The sequence below is a fragment of the Cricetulus griseus genome, chromosome 4, assembly GCF_003668045.3.
Source record: "Cricetulus griseus strain 17A/GY chromosome 4, alternate assembly CriGri-PICRH-1.0, whole genome shotgun sequence".
NCBI classification, from domain to species: Eukaryota; Metazoa; Chordata; class Mammalia; order Rodentia; family Cricetidae; genus Cricetulus; species Cricetulus griseus.
The window spans coordinates 55430338-55450829 of NC_048597.1; the positions used below are offsets into that span (position 1 = coordinate 55430338).

General features: G+C 43.5%; 1 protein-coding gene across 4 annotated transcripts in view; it reads left to right on the plus strand.

Moving 5' to 3' along the window:
• The window catches only part of LOC100757073 (kalirin), a 528077-nt gene that overhangs the window by 343455 nt on the left and 164130 nt on the right, over positions 1-20492 (plus strand). For 2 of the 4 annotated variants that reach the window (XM_035444597.1, XM_027413266.2), the window contains exon 34: positions 16280-16342. The exons of the other annotated variants lie outside the window; for them this stretch is intronic. In XM_035444597.1, the coding sequence (XP_035300488.1) occupies positions 16280-16342 (63 nt within the window). Of the gene's footprint in view, positions 1-16279; positions 16343-20492 lie in introns of those variants that run through there. 4 annotated transcript variants of the gene reach the window in all.

Consider the following 20492-nt stretch of genomic DNA (forward strand, 5'->3'; position numbering starts at 1 on the left):
GTCTGATGTTTGGTACAAGCTAACTTTCAGTAGTGTGGTATGAATGTGACCCTTTAAGCAGCCTGGGAGGAGCCTCATGAGGTCCTGAGCAGAGTTCCAACCTCTGGCTTCATCATTATCGGCAACTGTCAGCAGCTTCTTATCTGTGCTGGTCCTAAGATGAGGTGGCTTCTTCAGTTTACCTATCTGTAAACAGGATAGCATTTCCCTTCCCCTGTCCATGTTACCCTCAAGACTCTTCAGGCATAGATACTTGCTGCTAGCCTTGACTCATGGGTTGCTTTAATACTAGTGGATTATGGTCTACTTCTGTCTGACAGTGAATGAGCAAAGTTTATTACTTTTGAACAATGGTAGTCCTTGGGCTGTAGGTATTTAGAGACACGCATCATATTTTTCTAGTCTTTGAAGGTTATATTAGAAGTCCGGTTTCTCCAGGTGTTGATTATATTAATACATTCCCAGATTATTCCATTTCCTGGTTACCTTCCTCTGGGCTGCCTTCAGTGTGTAAATTCTATATAAAATAGGGTATTTAGAAGGTTGGCAGCTTGCACATGGGATGTGACTGTGAACACATGCCCTAGGGTTGCCGAATTCAGAATTTCCCCTAAGATGATCATGGTGTCTATTGGAGTGTCCAGTGTTATTCATATAATCTCCATGCCTTTTTCATGGACAGACTTAGTGACTTAGAAATCTGAGTATAGGACAACTTTGTGTCTACTCGATTCTCTGGTCTAAACCCATCTCTTTGTTCTAGCATGTTCTGAATATAAAGAACTCTATTCAATATGTTATCTACACCTCCTGGAACAACCTTCTGTTCCTTCCTCCGTGTTCTTGCTTTTATTAAGAAAGGCCAGTGTGCAGCCTCCTTGCTCACCTACCACATGGAAACTCCTTGTCTAGCTCCTCTTTAAAACCTTAAGAGATGGAAATTCTACCTCTTCTCCCTGTGGCAGAGGAGCTGTGACTGTTGGCTTAAGCTGTAAGTCTCCCCCTTAGTGAGAGCACAGTTCATTATTCATAATTCTGTATTAAACCCTTGCAAAGCCGAGCTGAGTGCCTCAGTAGATAAATCCCACTAATAGCTTTCCCAGACTTCCTTTTGTTTGATCCTCAAATGGATCTACATAATTAGGTTTTCCACAGGCCTATGTTACACAAAAGTTATTTCTTCAAGGCAAATGAAAGTGCTTACTTCATCCCACAGTGGACCAAACCTGTTCTGTCTAGGAATATGCTAATGCTGCTCTGAGCAGAATATCCTACCCTCAAGTTCCTCACCTTGAGTTCTGGGCTTTGCTACCACACATCAGTTATCTAGATCCACACAATTCTAGTCAAGGAAGGCAGTGTTGAGGTGTCAGTGAGGAAGACTCTTCTCTAATGTGATGGGTGCCTGCCAGATGATTTCTAGCTGGTGATAGAAACACAGACATCTGCACTATGAGGAGCCTGGCGCATGCATTCAGGGCAGGCATAGTGGATGTAGCCAACCAATAAACATTTATTGAATTAAACATCAGAGACCCATCCCAGGGGAGACACCTCTATGCAAAAAGCACTGTTAGCCTCTGGACATGTCCACACTAGCTGAAGAGAGAGAAATTGGAGTGAAATTGAACTATGGGTGCTGTTCTCTGTAAATAATAATAATAATAATGAAAAGAACACTTCTGAAACATCTCATGATTGGTGTGGGATTTGAATATAGAACTTAAGTAATGAGCTGATGTGAACCAAGATACAGAGTAGACCAGGGATACTGGTGTGACACAGGGGATGGGGGGATGAGTGGAGAAGAATGGAGGTTTGAGGTGCTGACTCAATGGTGTTAACTCTGAATTATCAATTCAATGTGGTGGGTTATGACCAGTTTTGATTTAAGGGTTGGGAAGAAAGAACCGCATCTCTGTGTCCTGATGAGAGCATTAGAGATAAACACCTTGTTTATTCTCATTACATGTAAAACTTATTCTGGATAGATAAGGAACAAATCACTTAGGGGAAAAGAGAATCTCTTCAACTGAATAATTCATGAATGGAAAAACAGTAAATAGTCTTGTAGAAGACATATGGAGAAAGAACTTCTCAAAGAATGCACCCTAAGTCCAACTCCTTACTTGAGGAGTCTTAACTGAGGTTCCCATGCATATGATCTACTGAAGGCATCAAGGCAGATATGCATATGGTTCGCACGGGGTTAAGCTCAGTCTGATCCCTCCTGAAGCTCCAGGCAGGAACTGCCAACTGTGCCCTGCTGAGACAATCAAGGCCTTGGTGTTTTGTGTCAGATATGAGCTTTGAGCAGCTGGTAGACACAAGAGCTGTGTCTGCACAGCCATGAAAGGAGATCTAGGTAGGGTTCAGTGGCATCCACTGCAGGAGCATGTGATTGAGTAGCAATCAGGCCTGGACTCCACACTAACTTGCTCATGACCTAGGGTGGTCACATTATGTCTGCCAAAGAGAATAGTGACTGTCTTTCCCAGAGTTCGGGAGGACCAGATGTGATCGTGTCTGAAATGTGTGTGGGACTCAGGGACCCCAGGGCCCAGGGAAGGTCTCCATTTCAGATACCCAGGACAGGAAAATAAGCAACATGCTCCCTGAAGTTTGAAGAGGCCACAGGTTATCGTCTCTAAAGAGAAAAGTAGATACCTGCCAGTATGGAGACTGTGCAGTGTGAGACTAATCCCATGTAAGGTGTTACTTGAGAAATTCTTAAGAGCCATCAAGAGGACCACCCAAGTTGGGTTTGAGACATGTAGTCATGATAGGTATCCTGGCCAGCTATATGCACCACCTACTGTCCACCAGCCCATAGGACTTCTAGGGTCCCAAGCAACCCCAGGAGGAATGAGTTAAAGCTTTTCCATTACTCAGTCTTTGGAGTCAGTGGGCCTGACTATTCATAAAATATCCCTAGATAGAGAGGGTGATGCTTCGTCCCATTCCATAGCAAAACACTTCCAACCCTTCAAAGAGATACCTGGAAAGAGTATGTAATTGTAGCTCTGCCTAACAAGGCTGGGAGTGGATGTATTAGAACTTAAACTGAGAAAGCAATGTAGTCTTGATTCTCAGGCACTTGCACCCCCAGACCTCAGCACGTTAGATTATAATCACAGTATAAACCTCAACTAAGCGAATTCTGATTTTCCTCAATATCTTAGTCCTTCCTCATTAAGATAATACCACTTCCACTTTATGATTTCAAGACCCAAATACGGTTTTGGTTTTTTATTTATTTTGTGTTATTTAATGTTGTCTTATATTGGAATTAGACTTGGAACTCATATTTTTCCCAGGTAGTTTTCTTGCTGTGCTTTTCCATGGTACTTGGGTAGCTGGAGGAGGGGAGATGGCAAAGGAGTCTAGGACCTTCAGGACACCTGAAGCCCCATCTCTGGGTGCTCTGTCACCTCCTGAAAGTGCCGCTCCCTCCTCTCAGTGATGTTTGTCACAGCATCAATTTGGCAGGGTGTGAGGGCTTTGTCACAGGCTCTGTCTATAAGAAGTTCCTTGCACCGATGAGTGGTCCCAGTCCCTGCAAAGTCTACCAGGTGACAGGAATGAACTACCCTTGCCTGGGGACACAGGGCAAAACCTCTCCTCCTAACATTATTTTATTTAATAAGTCTCATTCATATTCTATCATTTAATTCTTTTCCCCTGGAGAAACCCATCTTCAAAACTGCCAATCATCTGAAAAGTTAGTGTCATGAAAGGCAGGGGCTGGTGAGGACTTTGTTGAGCCCAGGCAGGTAACTGGAAGCCTTGAGGGTTCCCTGCCAAGGTCAGAATCTTCAGCTGCACAAACTATCTTTGTTCTAGGTGGTGGCATGGCATGGGTGTTCTGGTTGCAAGACTGGGAAAAGTAGAAAGGTGATTTCCCAATGGTTAGTTAGAGCTGCATGTAAGGACTGCAGACGTTACTTGGGGCTTTATCTCATTCAGGGTGAGCCTGAAATTTAGAATGAGAAATTTAGAGAAGAGAGCCTGGAGGTGGTGGAGCAGGTCTTAAATTCCAGTACTCTGGAGACAGAGACAGGCAGATCTCTGAGTTTGAAGCCAGCCTGGTCCACAGGCAAGTTCCAGGACAGCCAGGGCTACGTGGCAAACCCTGTCCTGAAAAAAAAAAGGAAGGAAATTTAGACAAGTCTCAGAAATCACCAAGGACTCCAGAGTCCTGTCAGCATTCTGCATTCAATCATCAATCAGCACCTTTCACTATTGAAAAATAACTTGTTCAGAGACACAAAGCCAGTTAATGGCTGTCCTAATATTCAAACCCAAATCAATCACCCAAGTTAAAATGGTTCTTTTGTCGTGGTCTCCATAGTTCAGCTTGTTGATCTGCAGAAAACAAGCTCCATCGATGCCCCCTTCTTGAGCTACTTCTGCCCCACGCACCCCCATAGGCCACTGAGTTCACAGCAACCCTGAATAAGTTGCAGTGTGGTGCTGTAGTCCATACTGTCGCTCTGGGCTGGCATGTGAGCAGCAATGCCTATCACAGACTCTTCGATACCAAGTACTGATGACTCACATCGTGGCCTTGGTGGGGGTGTGATTCTGCCCCAGAGTCTTTCTGCCTCCCAAGAAGATTCCTGTCCTATCTTGGAGCTGCCCGGGAGGAACGAGTTTCCAGAACCAACTCAACCTGCTGTAGTTCTGCACCAAGGGAAATTCTATTTCATTGTTAACATTTTGGTGGAAGGCGAAAGCAAATTTGAAAACAAGCCACAATGTTCAAGTGGATTAACTGGCGGCAGACCAGGGCAAACAAGACCCAAGTGAGTACGCCTCCAGCCCCACATGCTGTGCTGGGGACAGGGAGATGGACAGATGGACAGGTGGGCACGACTGGAAGGACAGAGTAGGAGAGTGAAGTGACAGCTTCCAGGGCAAGGGTAGTTAGTACTGGAGGACTCCAGAGTCCTGTCAGCTTTCTGCTTACCATTTCCTCTTTATGTGAGGAAAAGTATGGTGCATTTAAAAAGAAGAAAGGAAGGAAAGGGAAGGAAGGAAAGGAAGGATGGAAGGATGGAAGGAAGGAAGGAAGGAAGGAAGGAAGGAAGGAAGGAAGGAAGGAAGGAAGGAAAGAGGGAAGGCAAGGCTGATTTTGCTTACTGGGTGGGTGGAGCAAACTGGGGAAGCCCGCTTGCTCTCCTGAGCTCCTGAATTAACAGCAGTGGTTTCGGGATTGTGGTGCCTATAGTGAGCTCTTTTGACAGGTAGGATCGTTAGCCCTTTGGAAACCTCAAGCAGAAACTTTGCACAGGGATTCAGTGCAGTGTAGGGCAGACAGCACAGATTGACTCTGGTTTGAAGGTGTGGCTTTGTGGAAGCTGATGTTCCTTTCATCCAAATGTGCTGTGGTAAAGAAGCACAGCCGTGGTACCTGTTGCTGTAATTTAGCATTCATTCTGGCGGAAAGCCTTCTGGGCTGGCTTTCCACCACGGCCCTGACTCTTGACCTTGAGCTCCAGTTGAAGCGTCTTGCCTGAGTTTCCCTCCCTGGCAGTAGAATGCTATTTGGATCACTACTGTTGGCTTCTGCAACCTGTCTGTCATGACCACTGTGGGGAAGGGGGTAGATTTTTGTGGATAGCATTGGAGTGAGGTCATGTGATCATTGTTGCTGGAAATCGGGATTGCCAAGAAAAGGAAACTAATCAGAAGTACCCTGTTTGGTGGATTTCTCCAAGGAGCCACAGTAAGGACATAATTTTTACTTTGGGATATTTCCCTGGAGCAACAGGCAACAGGTGCCCCTATGAGGGACAGCCCCCTCTGCTTTGATGGCTCTCTTATGAAAGACACTGCTCTAAAGTAGTTACAGGACTATATGGATCAGACCCTAGACAGTGTCCACTCCTCCCTACCACTGCCCTGCTGCACATGTGTGGCCCTGTTTGTGCTGGAGCAGCCATTCCCCCGTCACAAGATGATTAGATTTCTGTCTCCTTCTTTGTAGAGACTTAATGCTGACTCTCAAGAGGCTCAAGAAGTCCAAAGACTCTCTTTTTACAATACTACCTTTGGTTCTGTTTGGATTTTGTTTTCTAAGACAGGGTTTCTCTATGTAACAGCTTTGGCTGTCCTGGGACTCACTCTGGAGACCAGACTGGCCTCAGACTCACAGAGATCCACCTGTCTCAGCCTCCCACTTGCTGGGATTAAAGGGGTGTGCCGCTCCCCTCCCCTAGCTTGTTTGGAATTGTTAACCCAGACAAATGACTAGAGACCTTCCAGAGAGTTCTTCCCACAGACCCCATGAGGCCCTGCTAATCCGAGCTCTTGCCTCCATTTCTGTCTGCCCTACCCCTCAGAACTTTATGATCTACTGATAGAAAAACAAAAGCAAACAAAAGGAGTAGGTAGCCTTCTCTAATCCCTGGCTCCTTCCAGGTAGCAACCTCTCTGCTGCATGAGTGGTTTTAGAAGGTTCTTTGTTTTTCTGAAGCACATGAGGAGCAGGTTGACTTAGTAAGCAACAGAAGAAAATTCTTTTCCTCAAGATTCTGAGGCATGCTATCTTTTATTCTGGTTGGTGAATTCGTCAACCATCTGTTGATCTCCTGCCACGTGCCTTGCCCTCTTCTAAACACAGAGCACAAGGCTGTGAATAATAACACATGAACATCACTTGGAGCCATTGCTGCTGTGAGCGCAGGTGTGGTCAGTTTAAGTTAAGAATTGTAAAAAGATGGAGTCCACAGAGAGGAGGAATGGAGGAGTGTGTTGCACTTCGGATGGTGGAATCTGAACTCCATCGTGTCCACTGTGTCATCTCTCTACGCCTAGTGAGATCAGGGAGTCTTTTCCTTGTTCATAAAGATTCCCTTGACAACCCCCAAAAAGAAATGTTTGCAGGGTATGTTCTCTGACATTTAGCTTTAGAGCAAACTGGGTGGCTGGAAGTCCAAATCAGTAAACTTGCTGTTTGGAGAGCAGGCTGCTGGGAAAATTCCCACATTTTAACACAGGACCACACAGAAGGTCAGTGGGGAGGAGAACAGAGAACTTTGTCAAATCTGTTAGTACACTAAATTCACTTTTTAAAAACATTCAGTATGCTTGAGTTGGGTGCCCCTGATAACTGGAACCATGGATTTGATCTATACAGGACAGTCTCTGTCCTTGCCTACAGCCTTGAGTTCACCCCCAGCTGTCCTGCATGTGACAATAGGCAGCAGCCGAGCAGGGTGGTGTGTGTTCCTCAAATGAGACAACTGTGCTGGCTCTCGCTTTTGCTACGGGAAGCACCAGAGACATTGCCCTGATGAATGTGTCTGTTGAGATATGATTCATTCACACCAGGACAACACTGCTTTGAAGGACAGATTTAGCCTGGAAGCCGGGAAGATTTTGACACTAAAAGTCAAATTCATCCTTGCCTTGAAGTTTATCTTCCTTTTTTATTCTCCATTGTATCAATTTTGAGCCCAAAATATTAACTCTAATTCTGGACAATACGTCAAAGAGCAGTGCTTCTGAAATGTTTGTATCAAAAATGTATTTTATTTGATATAGAATCAGACTTCTAAAAGACACATGGAAATTATGGAGAAGTTTCCCTCATCATCTCTACCCAAACCATTTTATATTTCTTCTTGCCCAGCTAATCCAACCTGTTTTCTTTCATGGGATGCACTCTGGGACTTTTAAATGAATGATTGAGGCATTAGTGCACTTGCAGTACAAACTGCATATATCCTTTTAGAGGCCTTCCTTTAAAATATAAAACCTTATACATTTATTTATTCTTTCTTATTATTCTTTAAAAAAAAAAAAAAACTCTGTTGGGCTCAGTGGGTAGCCCAAGGACCTAGATTCAATCCCTGGAACCCACTTGGTAGGAAGGAGGAATGGACTCCTGCAAGTTGTCCTCTGACCTCCATCCGTGTGCCACGTCAGATACATGCAGAAATAAATAAATTTAAAATAAGTTTTAAAAAAAGTTTCAGACAGAGGTAGCACATAGTACTTACTGGTTTATATTTGTCTGTGTAATAAATCTGCAACATCGTTTCACAGCAGGGCATGAGGTTGCTTCCTTTTTGTTGGTGGCACACCCAATTACTACAGCAGCACATTGTATTTAACTTGTCTCCTATTGATGAGAATTCAGGAAGTTTCCAATCTGTTGCCAGTGCTAACAAGGTTGTCATTAATAACCTTATGCAGATATCATTTCTCGAACTCATGAATATATTAACAAGTTGCTTCCAAAGAAGTACAATAACCGCATCAAAGGGAATATGCATTTTAAATTTTGATAGGAATGTAAAATAGCTCTGTCCAGCTGTTACATTCCTACCTACCACTGTGCAAAGAACTCCCAATCGTTCTGCTTTCCCAGCTTGTGGTCTTCTGGGCTGTAGTAACCCCACCTTCTGATGTTAAGTTGTGTTTCTCTGATTCCTTATAGGACTGCACATTTTTGTACATCTTCCTGGGCCTTGAATTTCATCCTTCCCAAAGTCGTCACCTAAGCTTTACCTACATGTCTAGTAGGTTGCTTGTGGTTTTTTCTTAATCCAATACTAGGAATACACACACACACACACACACACACACACACACTCATTACTAGTCTATGTGGTTATAAATGTAAATTATTTGTTCTTGGTATGTGGCTTGTCTTCCTAGTCTCTGTTTTGCATCTTGATAAGTATATAATTTGAATTTTAAGGCAATACACTGATAAGTTAGTGTGTCATGGGATAAACAGAAAGCATTTTTTTTTTACATTTAGTATTTCAAAGTAGCTTACCATATTGTATCCACAGGGGAATATACCAATATGAGGACTTAACACATGCTACAAGTTTCTGTCAGCCTCTAAGTTCTGAAGAATAAGAGCTAGTAAATTATTTAAAATGCAATCATGTTGTACTTTATACTATTATAGTACACTAGACAGGTAGTAGAGTTAAAACAATGAAACATAGTAGAAGAAAGATGATAGATACCATGAGTTTGTCACTTAGCTGTCTAACAAACAGATCCAGGTCTCTGCATGACAAAAATAAACATCTGTACCCACAACAAGCCTCTTCGATGCCAATTTTATAGACAGCCTTTTGATTTTTGTCTTCAGTTCCTTGACATAGAGGAGGACTGAGTTACTTCTGTATGTTGTTACGAAGGCCAAGCAATTAATATCAAGGAGAATACCAAAAAGCCAGAGCTGACAGAAGAATTTATTCCGACACTGTCCTCTGCTGTTTGGTTTGGTGCCTGTCACTTTTAGGAATTACAGAAGAGTCCATGAGGTCATGTGATTGGTTTCTCCACCAGACTTTAAGGCCTTGAAGATGAAACCATGTCTGGCTCATTCGCTCACTGCATTAGCAAATCTTAATGATACTAACTCACAGAAGGCTCTTGATAAATACTCCTTAGATAAACAATGGAGAGTGGACATAGGAATACAAGGTAACATTGTTTGACATTGTGGCAGAGTCCTGACATTAAAACTTCTGATGTGGGAGGGTCAAAGATGGTTCCAAATTCACTTTCCTAACCAGACCCTACTCTGGCAGTGAAGATGTTGGGAGTGGGAGGAAGGTCATTCCACAGAGGAAAACATAGGATAGCTTGGGCATGGAAAGTAAGTTTGCTTGGTTAAGTTCGAGGCCTATGTGCTGAGTTGAGAGAAATAAACATTAGGTCGGGGGGATCATGGCAGGTGCTGGACATCTATTCAGACTTTTCTGAGCATTCTTCAAAGAAACACTGATGTTTTAGTGTAGCGGCTACAGCATTGCATTTATCTTCACGTGGACTCAGCGTGAGTCCCACTGTTAACCCAGCCCATCCATTGACTCTCTCCTTTGTGCTCAGTTCAGTGTTCAGCTCATCACCTCTTCTTCCTCATACTGTCAAATGCCTCCTTCCCCCCGCCATATAACACACGTCACTTCATGCTCTGACACACTGCAGTTGGATTTCTCTGTTCCAGTCTCTCCCACCTTCCTCCATATTTTTGTTACTTCACTTCTGACACCCATAACAGAGCATCTGAACCCGTATCTCTGAATGACTTCACTGTGGTAGTCCTTTGGTATTTATCATCCACCACATTTTTCTGAGTACCTACTATGTGCTGTGTACTGTTCCAAGATGGAGGTGCAGTGGTCAGACAAACACTCTGATCCCATAAGCACTGGACTCAGCTGAAGACCCAGAAAACCCAGAAAGAGGCAAGTATTACAGTCAGAGGGGTCACAGTGCACACTCAGTGCACTGCTAGATGTGTGGGACTCAGTGTTTTGCCCTTCCTTAGTCTCTGCACCAGACAATTATTTCTCTTTCTTTAACCCAGTTAACCGCTGTGACTTCTGTATTTGGGGCAGAAGCAACATCATTTTCCCAGGCCCCCAGGTTTGTCACTGCATTTTTGGCCCAGTGCTGCCAACTCCTGTGGGTGATTCCCTCTTATTGTCTTGCAATCACTGTGGACAGTCTGTCCTTGAGCCGACATCATTGTGTAATTTAGAAAGTTGTCCCTGGGTGTGTCAGGAACAGATGCATGCCTCTGAACCATTGCAGCATCCCCCAAGACCTTATACTTCCCAATAGTTCCAACCCTTACCTCCTGCCCGGCCCGTCGCCTGCCCACCTCATTGTCTGCAGACCTCTCCTATATGTGCAATCATCTTCACTCATTTTTTTGACTTGTGTCTTTTGTCTATGGATCTATATACTGCCTTGCTATACCTTTAAGTTTATTTCCTGTTCTGATAGTTAAGTCTCTGACCTTGGAAAGAATCCTGCTAGGACACATCCCCTTCGTTATTGGACTGCTTCCTGGCATCACCCCCTCAGACTCTGTGAGACAGTATCTCCTTCCTCCTCCATTCACTGCTGTTTCTCCTGAGTTTTTATCTCACTCACTCAATCACCAGGTCCATGAAGATAGGGTCTGACTGATTTCTAGTGTTATTTCCGGTCCATGGAGGTAAGGAAGGCATCCACAGGAAGTGCTCAAAAAGAACAGCATGTTTTGTGTGTGTATCTTCTATTTGTCTGCATCTATAAATCGGTGTGTTTTCAAACATATTTTCCATATGCTAAGAGGCATTTTCTGTGTGGTTTAGGACAAGGGTTCTCTTGGTTTCTCCTGGTCATCAGGCCTATGACATTATACAATAGTGAGTGGTGACTGTGGCTGGCACAGGGGAAGGGCCACCAGAGCTGAGGCCTGGAGTTGACTTTTCTCTCCCATCTGCTTTGAGACCTCTTTTCTCTTAATATGAAAGACTAACCTTGCTGCTAAACACAAAGGTGACCATGTCCATGTACATATGTGTGTTTTGTGCTTATATGTCCATATACACATATATGTGTCTATATATACATGTATACATATATGTATATATGAAGGAAATACACAAAAATATAAATTATGGTTATTTCTGGTAGCTAGCTTTTTATACTTCTCTGCAATGAGACATAGTACTTTTATTAACAACAACAAAATCCCTAACAAGCATTTTTTAAAGGATAGGATGATCTAAGAATAATAACTGGATGCTGGAGTTTGTCCTCTATATGCACCCAGGATGCCTGGTGGGAAACGGAGTTCTTGGCCTCTCATCAGGGTCTCAAAGTTTAAAAAAAAAAAAAACTGGCCAAAGAGTGAATTTAGCTGATTTGCACATGGGTCAAATTAGGAGCAGAGGAACTGGCAACTTTGGTTGTAAAGGTTCAGAGCCTTGGCCTGTGCTGGGCAGGAAGAGGGAAAATCCAGGGTCAGGGTGAGAGGGGCCTAAAGGCTTCTTCACTGAGCTCCACTATGTAGAGATGGGAGGGACACACCAGGGGCATCCTGGAACACAGAAGTATGTGTACAGACTTCGCACAAGATAATCCCTGGAAAGAGAGGAAGCCCCATTCAAACTTGGTATTAGTCCCTGGTGGTTTGGAAAGGAAGGGTTTCCAGAGCAACTCCAGGTGGCACAGATGCTCCTTGTAGAGGCGGCTTTCATGACATCAGAGTTTCTGAGAGGAAGGACTTGGTCTCGAGGTCAAGGACCTTCCACACACACAATCCCTTCTCCTCAGCTACAGTCAAGGGCAGAGGGAAAGGTTTCTGATAACTTGAAACCATAAAGTTACATGGAGCAAACATTTTCAAGGATATCACCCACACTGTCCAGGTTCAGACTTCAATCAGAACATTCCCGGATGAGAGGGATAAATGGAAAAAGCAAAGGTGGGGAGCTTGGATACTGCTGATGGTGGCAGGCTTCCTTCTGGAAGGGACACCTGGTCTGTCCCTGTCGAGGAGCTCGACTTTGGACTTCCCTGTGCTGCCCAGTCAGGCACCCCACAGGCCCATCCCTTGCCCATCTCCTCCCAGCACTATGTGAGATGGAGAACTCTGAGCTCAGTGTGCAGCAAATGTACCTTAGATCCCAGAAGCCCTTAAAGCAGAGTAGTGTGCATGAAGGAACAAAACAAGAAGCTATGAAAATTAATCCTTGAGAAGGGTTTGACCTAACAATATGATTTACACACGTTCAACACCCTCCCCCGACCCCCACTCTGTGTCTCAGTTTTTAACCCTGATGACAACAGCAAGGAGAATTTCCAGTCTGGATTCTGGCTTGAAACTTGAGCTGTGAAAAATATTTTTACAAGCCAGTTATGATATTTACAGAGCTTTCTGGGTATAATAGAAGGATACAGACACAGCACATAGTCCCTACTCAAGGCAAAACTCCCCTCCCCATCTAATGGGGCAGGTGCCATCCTTTCCCTGAGAAGTCACTGATGTCAGTGGGCAGGTAGGGAAAAGCACGCAGGCTGCCTGCAAGACAATCCAGAGACTGACCACTGGCCCCTGCCTTTGTGCCTAAGCCCCTAGCATGATGAACCTCCTGGTCCTCAAGGTACGTATCATTCCCCTCATTTTGCAGATGGTAGATTTTACAGGGACATGTTGCATGGGGAGTAAATAACTCACTCAGGGTCATACAACCAGAAAGTATAGAGCTGAAGTTTAAATCTTGGTCCTCTATAGACATGGCCTCCCACAGGCAAAGCCCAGTAAAAAAAAAAAAAAAAAAAAAAAAAAAAAAAAAAAAAAAAAAAATCACTGGATACAGGCAAAATACACAAAGCAACATTTGGCTCAAATAGTATAAATACTATTATTTCCCCCTCCTGATGAACAGAGTGGGACACACCTGAGTTCAGAAGCCAAGAATGTCCCATGCTCTGTGTATTGTGTGTGTCATTTTCTCACTATCCCTGTGCCCAATAGAGCATGGCATGAATCAGGGACAAGTGTAGGCTGATTATTGTCTTAGCTACGAGACTGGCAATTGAGCCGCACCCCTGCCTCTGAGGCTTCCTAATCCATCAGGATGAAGCATTAGGAGTGTACAGTCAGATAAGTTACAGAAGAGAACACCATTGGCAATTTGCAGTTAAGATTCACTTAACAGTCTGTTGCAAAATAGCTATGTTCTTATGAATTCGTATAAAGCTATCACCTAAATAAATATGTTCTTCGTCTATGGCTGTGTTTATCTCACTGGATGTCTAGCCTTATCTCCCATGTACACAGTAACTGCAGAACATCTCAATATGCCTCGGGGAACTTTATTATGAGAGTAAAATATTAGAACATGGCTTACGGTATGTTTATTTGAAAGCAACTTTAGCTGCTAGAGGGAGACAAGGGAATCTCAACATAACCCCTCTCCAAAAATGCTGAGCAAATCTGGTTGATAAAAGTCACAGTCCTATAAAAAAAGAGTCTCTCCCTGATTCTTACCCTTAATGGAAAATGCCAAAGATAAGCATTTCTGGACACATACTGGAAGATGACAAATATGGCCAGAGTGTTGCCAACTCAGCGTCCAGAAGATGAGCAGTTGAAGCATAGAAAAGACCTTAGTTCTAAAGACACAGAGGACTCTTATAGTCACCAGGGGAGTATTTCAAAACCCCGGCCTTGTGCTGGTGCAAGTACAAGAAAGAACACAGAAACCCAAAGGCATTGGGATAATTGGATATGAGCTTATTATAAATCCTAAGCTAATAGGAAAGATCAATAGCATTTTATTCCTCCACTTAAAACATTTTTCCCACCAGTCATTCCATTAGCTCAGATTTTTAAAAAAGTCAGTTCATGAATTGCTGTCATTTTAAAAAATTAAGAGCTCTGTAGCTGGGCATTTAGTCCACACTTATAATCCCACCACTTGGGAAACTGAGGCAAGATTATGAATTTAGAGTCAGCCTGGGCTACATGGTGAAATCTTTTCTTACAACGACAAAAAGTTGAGAGTCATGTACATGTGTTGTTACTCTGTTGGCATGCCTATTGGGTATATCCACTCATGTCTTCCAGGGCACGTGTGTGCATTTCTCAGGATTCCAAGAAAACCATGTACTTAGTCTGTCTTACATGGGTTTTATTTATGACATCAAACTATTTTCAAATAGATTTGCAGATGCACAGAGCCAATCACAACGTGAGGTTGAAAAAGGCATAAGAACTTTCTATAGAACCTAATGAAGATGTATAGTAAAATTACTCAAGCCACTTCCAGTTAGGTCCAGAATATAAAATAGACATGTATGTGAGGGATACTTTAGACTCAATGTCATAAAAAGGTACACTCATCATTTAATAGATGGAGACAATGGTTAAGGACCTCTTTGAAGTCAAACAAACCTCAGTTTGGAGCTCACCTCATCCATCATCCACTTGCCAGTTGTGTGATCCTGGGCAGGACTTCCCCAGGTCTCTGCCTGTAAAATGAAGGCAATGATACTGACCCCCATAAGGCTATGACATGGGTATGTGGTGATGCATGTAAGCACTCAGCATTTGGCACATGAAAGTTTCAAAATTTTATAAACTATTAGTAACAGTAAATGAAGAGCAGCAGAATGCAAAATTCAGTATTTCTAAAACTATCCAATTCTACTATTGAGATAAATTCTATGGACCTTATAGCACATGTATTAAGAAGCCTAGGAATAGTAGCAAAGATGTTATGAGACTATTGAGTGAACACCACTGTTACATGTCCCTCCCTCAATCATATTAGGATAACATTAGACTCAGAGAAATGTGCTTTCGAGTTCATGGGCCCCTTTAATCGTAGTACAGTGACTGAATTGGGCACATGAGGGCCTTGACCGTGAGTGACTTAAATGTGCATTTAGATAGCTCCTGGCTTTCTTGCTAATCTTTTCTCCCACCACCATCTGGAATGTCTCCCACCTTCTCTGAGCTCAGGGAAGCTAGAATAAATGCCTTTCAGCTTGCTGCTGGAGTCTCCTCTCCTTAGCTGAAATTCTGACTGGTGGAGTTTCAACCTGGATTTCTCATTTCCGTGTGGTAGGTGAAGGAGCCTTTGACCCCGTGGTGTAAGCCCCAGACAAACCTGAAGTCAAACTCAACTGACACTTTTCCCTTACCTCGGATCCCTTGCTATTTAAACACTTCACTCTTGCAGTGGCTACTAGAAGAGTGCCATTTTTCTTAGAGAAACAATAATCCATTGTTTCACGTAGATGCTGTGTCTCTGATCTGCCCACCCTCAGTTGCCCACCTTGTAATTCACTCCCCCAGACAGCCTTTCAGCATGCCCAGACCAGCCCCACACCATAGGAAAACCATGTCACGGAATCTGGCCATGCACAAAAATCACAAATTCCAAGCCCATTACTGCTAAGCATCTATAGGAATGTGTAAACTTTTCTATATTTCTCTTTCTCAATTGAATGTTACAGTGAGGCTTGGTAGGGCGTGAGACCCTGAGAGAGTTTAAGAAGGGTGCTAACAAGGGTACTGAATACAAATGATCACAGCCAGTAGGACCTATTATTGACTGCATCCCTGTTGATACAGTTCCTGCTGCTCCTATTACATATGTGTCTGAGACACTGGGAGGTCACTGCAGGACTGGTCTGTGGGGTCTCAGGAGTTGAAAGGAGATGGACTTGAGTTCTGGCAGCAAGTGGCCAGTCAGTGATCCTCATCTGGATCCTGGACCTGCTTGGACTCTTCAGAACCTTCAGACCAAGGAATATCTTACCCAGCTCTGCTTCCTCTCTCCTCTCTTCTGAAAGAATGGTTATGTCTTGCAGGTTGCACTCTGCAAGACATTGGGTTACTAGGAGTAGGTTGCATTGATGATTTAACACTGTTTTCTATAAAGGGCGATGGGATCTCATGCAGATTTTTGCAAAGTCATATGCAAATCACAGAGCCCAGCCCTTTTCTTAACAGGATGGCAACCTTGTTCCTCGGTGGCACCTGGGACCTGGAGATCCTTTCTCCACTTACGTTTAGCACGCAGCCTGGGACTTGTCCCTGCAGCTCACCGGGTTAGCCGTGGCGCCGTTGGGATCTCCCACCAGGACTCCAGTCACCCAACTCTCTTGAGACTGCTCTGACAGGGCTGGTATGGGGTGCAGCCTTTGCTCGGAGGGCAACATGTTTCAAGCAAAATCTGCCCACCTGTGCTATGGGCTCACCCCGGGCCTCCCTGCTCCTCTCCTGGGTGCAATTTTGAGGTTGCTGAGCTTCGATCCAAAGTCCAAAATGGTGGGGCATCAGGGACTTCAAGAGGCCCCAGGGCCCCATGTATTTCCCCCAGTTCCCAACCTAAATCCCAGGGATCCCACACACATCAGACCCTCGTTGCCCAAAAAAAGTCTGCATCTCCAGTTTACAGGGTTAGCTAAAGGGGTACATTTAGCTTTCAGTTTCTCTTCAGGTTGACGTTTCTGTGAACAATGTCCCACTTTTAATCTGGAAAAGGCCATCTTGCTACTGTAACTTGTCTCCTCTACATCATGAGAATGAGGTGAGGAGCTTGAGATTCAGATGGTGAGGGTCAAATGCAGCCTTTCATAAACCCTGGCAGCAGCCACCTTCCCTCAACACATTCTGTTTGATGCAGTCTCCTCTCCACTCCTTTCTGAGACCTCTGGGGTGAGACCATCCTGCTAGTCCAATTTACTTCAAGTGATCCTGTCGGGTGGGGTGGGAGACAGGAAAATATCTCAATGAAACCAACTGACCACTTGTTGATAATTGTTGACATTAGATGGTAGGCACATGGGTGTTCATTATACTATTCTCACTTTTGTATATGTTCGCAATTTTTCATAATAAATTTTTTTAACATCCTCCAGCTTCCATAACATTCTAGAAAGAACCCTAACTCCTAAAAAAATTTCATGGACCCTCCCCCAACAAGGCAAGAGGCAGGGGTGATTCTATTTCATATAAATATATATATATATATGTATATTATAAAAACATTCATTTTCTAACCTTTTTTTAAGGCCCACTGCTTTATTTTCAATAGACTAAACCTTATTTCTAAGAGGTCCCGAAGTTGGGCTCACTTCCCAGGCTGGGTGATGGGGGAGGGCAGGGAAGAGGGTCCTAAAAAGTTTACACTTCATGTATCTCACACTCTGACTGTGAGAAAGTGACTTGTTCAGTGTTCTGAACGTTGCGAAGGGTATGTGCTCGCAATGCAAAGTGTCATTCTCTGGAATTGCACCTGGCTCAGGAAAGGACTGTCTTTGTACTTGAACTCAAATCCAATGGAGAACCTTAACACGGGCATTTGCATGACTGGGAACTGCTGCTGTCTTTTTTCCATATGTCTCTTTCTTGGATGTGTTCTAATAAAATGATTCTAAAGCTGTTGATATATAGTGATTTATAAATAATTCCTGTTGAGCTCGGAGGCCCTTAGATTCTCTGCCTTCCCACTTTCTGGAAAAAATCCTGCCAAACTGAGGACAGATGCCTAGAGTGTGTCTGTCTCTATGGCATGATGGTGGCACCACTGCAATTGCAGTCATTAATAAGAATCATTTCAACCACGGCAATTTTAATTTTCTGGTTTCCTAGCAACAGAACTTGTTTTCCAGAACAAAGATGAATGGCCATCTGTAGATGAGAGTAGTGGGGGAAAGGCAGAAGGGCGGGGCCATCTCAGGAGTAGAATTCACTCTACCAGGGAGGGAGGGACTGTGGGGGAGAGGAGTAACGTGTAAGGAAAGAGAGGCAAAGGTAGCCCACAGCAGGCAGGCCAAGTTTAGAGTTGTCCCATGCACTGGTAGGTCTCAACACCTTCAGGGGATAATCAGTCATTTTTATTGTCAAATTTTGATAGCAAGTCATGGCACATTGCAAGATTCATTGGGAAAACATACATTCTCAGAAGTAGATATTTTGAAAAATGCTCCCTTCAGCCAAGACTGGGGCAGACATTCCCATGAACTAGTAACAACCTTAGGATCTAGTCCTTGGTGATTGGGGTGTCCTTAGAAACCTCATTGGCTAGCAAGTGTGTACAGGGACTGCAGAGGCAGAATCAGTCAAGGAGGCGTCCATTTCTTGAATGTTCTTCTCCTGGCAGACACTGAGAAGCTATGAAACTTATTCCTGTGATTTTCACAGTCAGAGAGGCCACCAGTGTTGTATTTATTTCCCCATTGGTGAGGCTGAAGCTGCGATGGAATACTTGAACACTAGAAATTACAGATTTGCGATTCTGTGGTTTGTCATTGCCCTATCTGTGCTTTTCCAAGCCATAGGGTTGTTAGCCATGTGGCTGGCCTGAGCTTTGCGTGGCATAGCCACCTCCACTGTCTACATAAGTGGCCAGTACAGATCAGTATTCTCTTTTTCTGTGTGACTGGATAGCTCTTCAGGCTAGGGCCTCTACAACACACATCTACATACCTGCAGCTTGGTCACTTGTAGAGCACAAGCCAATGAAGCAGAAATCATCAGTTCATTCTCATAGGAATTTGTTTACATGCCACATAGTTAAGAAATGCCACCAACTGCTTACTAGGCATTAAAAAGTAGGTGAGCAAATAGATCCTATTCTCATGGAACTTACCAGTTCAGCAACCAGGCATTAGTCAGACAACACTTGAATGAATATATAACAACTGTAAGAAGATGTGAGATCAGTCAGATGAAACCAAGACCAGACAATGCTGTTTGCCCAAGGGCATATGACAACTTAGGGGCAGAATAAAAACTAGAGTTGAGAGCCCCTGAGTTTTCTTTTTATATTACCTTTTCCCTACTGTGTCTCACAATTCTTTGGCATAGATGAATTGCATATAGCCCCAGCCAGCTATATGAACATATCAGTCACTCAAGACATCACCCCATAATTAGTGAAACCCAAGGGGTACATTTGGAAATGATGAACTAAGTTCATGAGAGCGGTACTGACTAGGATCTTGTTTGCAGACTTAATTCAGAGTCCCAAAAAGGAACTGAAAGGCAAAGCTCCATGCTGTAGTGACACTGCCAGATAAAGGGGTGCACAGGTGCCGCAGTGTTTTGGTCTAGTTTCGGTGTTTTTCCAACTTCCAGAGCCAGCAGTCATTTATTCAACATATACTTAGTGAGTGCATACTAGCCACTAGGCTAAGAACATGAGTGACTGAGATTGGGCATGTTCAGGGTGGCAAGGCCAAATATTGGACATGACAGAATAAAACACATCACTCTCAGGAGATAGATAGATAGATAGATAGATAGATAGATAGATAGATAGATAGATTCTCATACGAAGAGACAGACAAAAACACAAAGAATTAACACAGCATTTGAGAAAGCAATAACTGTTACAAAGAAAATAAATCAAGGCAGGAAATGACAGAATGCATTTTTTAAGTAGAGTGGTTGTTTTTCAATCATTGAGAAACTAATGTACCAGGTCAGCATGTTGCACATGCATGCATATACATGTATAGACATATATATAGTCTATATACAATAAACATGAATGCACATAAATATGTCTGTTCTTTTTAAGTGTAACAGAGAAGTACATTTAACATGCCACTTTGTTTCCAGCTCTAAAGAGCTGGTTGTATAGTGTAATTGGAAAAGACCCCAAGCCACCTTCTCTGGCACATCCAAATGCTCAAATCCTTGCTTTCCCTTTTCTCCTTTGTACAAAAGCAGTGGTTTTCAAACATATCCATATCAGAGTTACCCCAAGAGCTTGTTGAAACACAGATCCTGGGCCCCACTCTCAGAATTATGTGTTTCAGTCCATCTGGAGTAGACACATGAATTTGCATTTCTACCAAAGTCCAGGTAATACTGGTGCTGTTGGTTCTGGGATCACACTCTGAGACTTACCAGGTGTTACAGTTAGGAAAACTGCCAATTAGAATAACTGATAAAAAAGGACATGCCCTTCCTTGGTTTTCCTAGATATTATCAGAGTAGCTGCTCTTGAAAAGTAAAATCCTTAAGAAGTGGAACTTCTTTTTTATGGAATATGCATCAGAACCAAAACCCAAGATCCTAAGCCTTAAAGAGGTAAAACAAGGAACACGTCCCAAACAGGAAGTGACAATGATATTTTGTCATTCTCCTACCAATACTTCATATTTTATAGCTGTAGTATGTCTGCAAGCCCTTCTGCCCTCTTTCTTCCTCC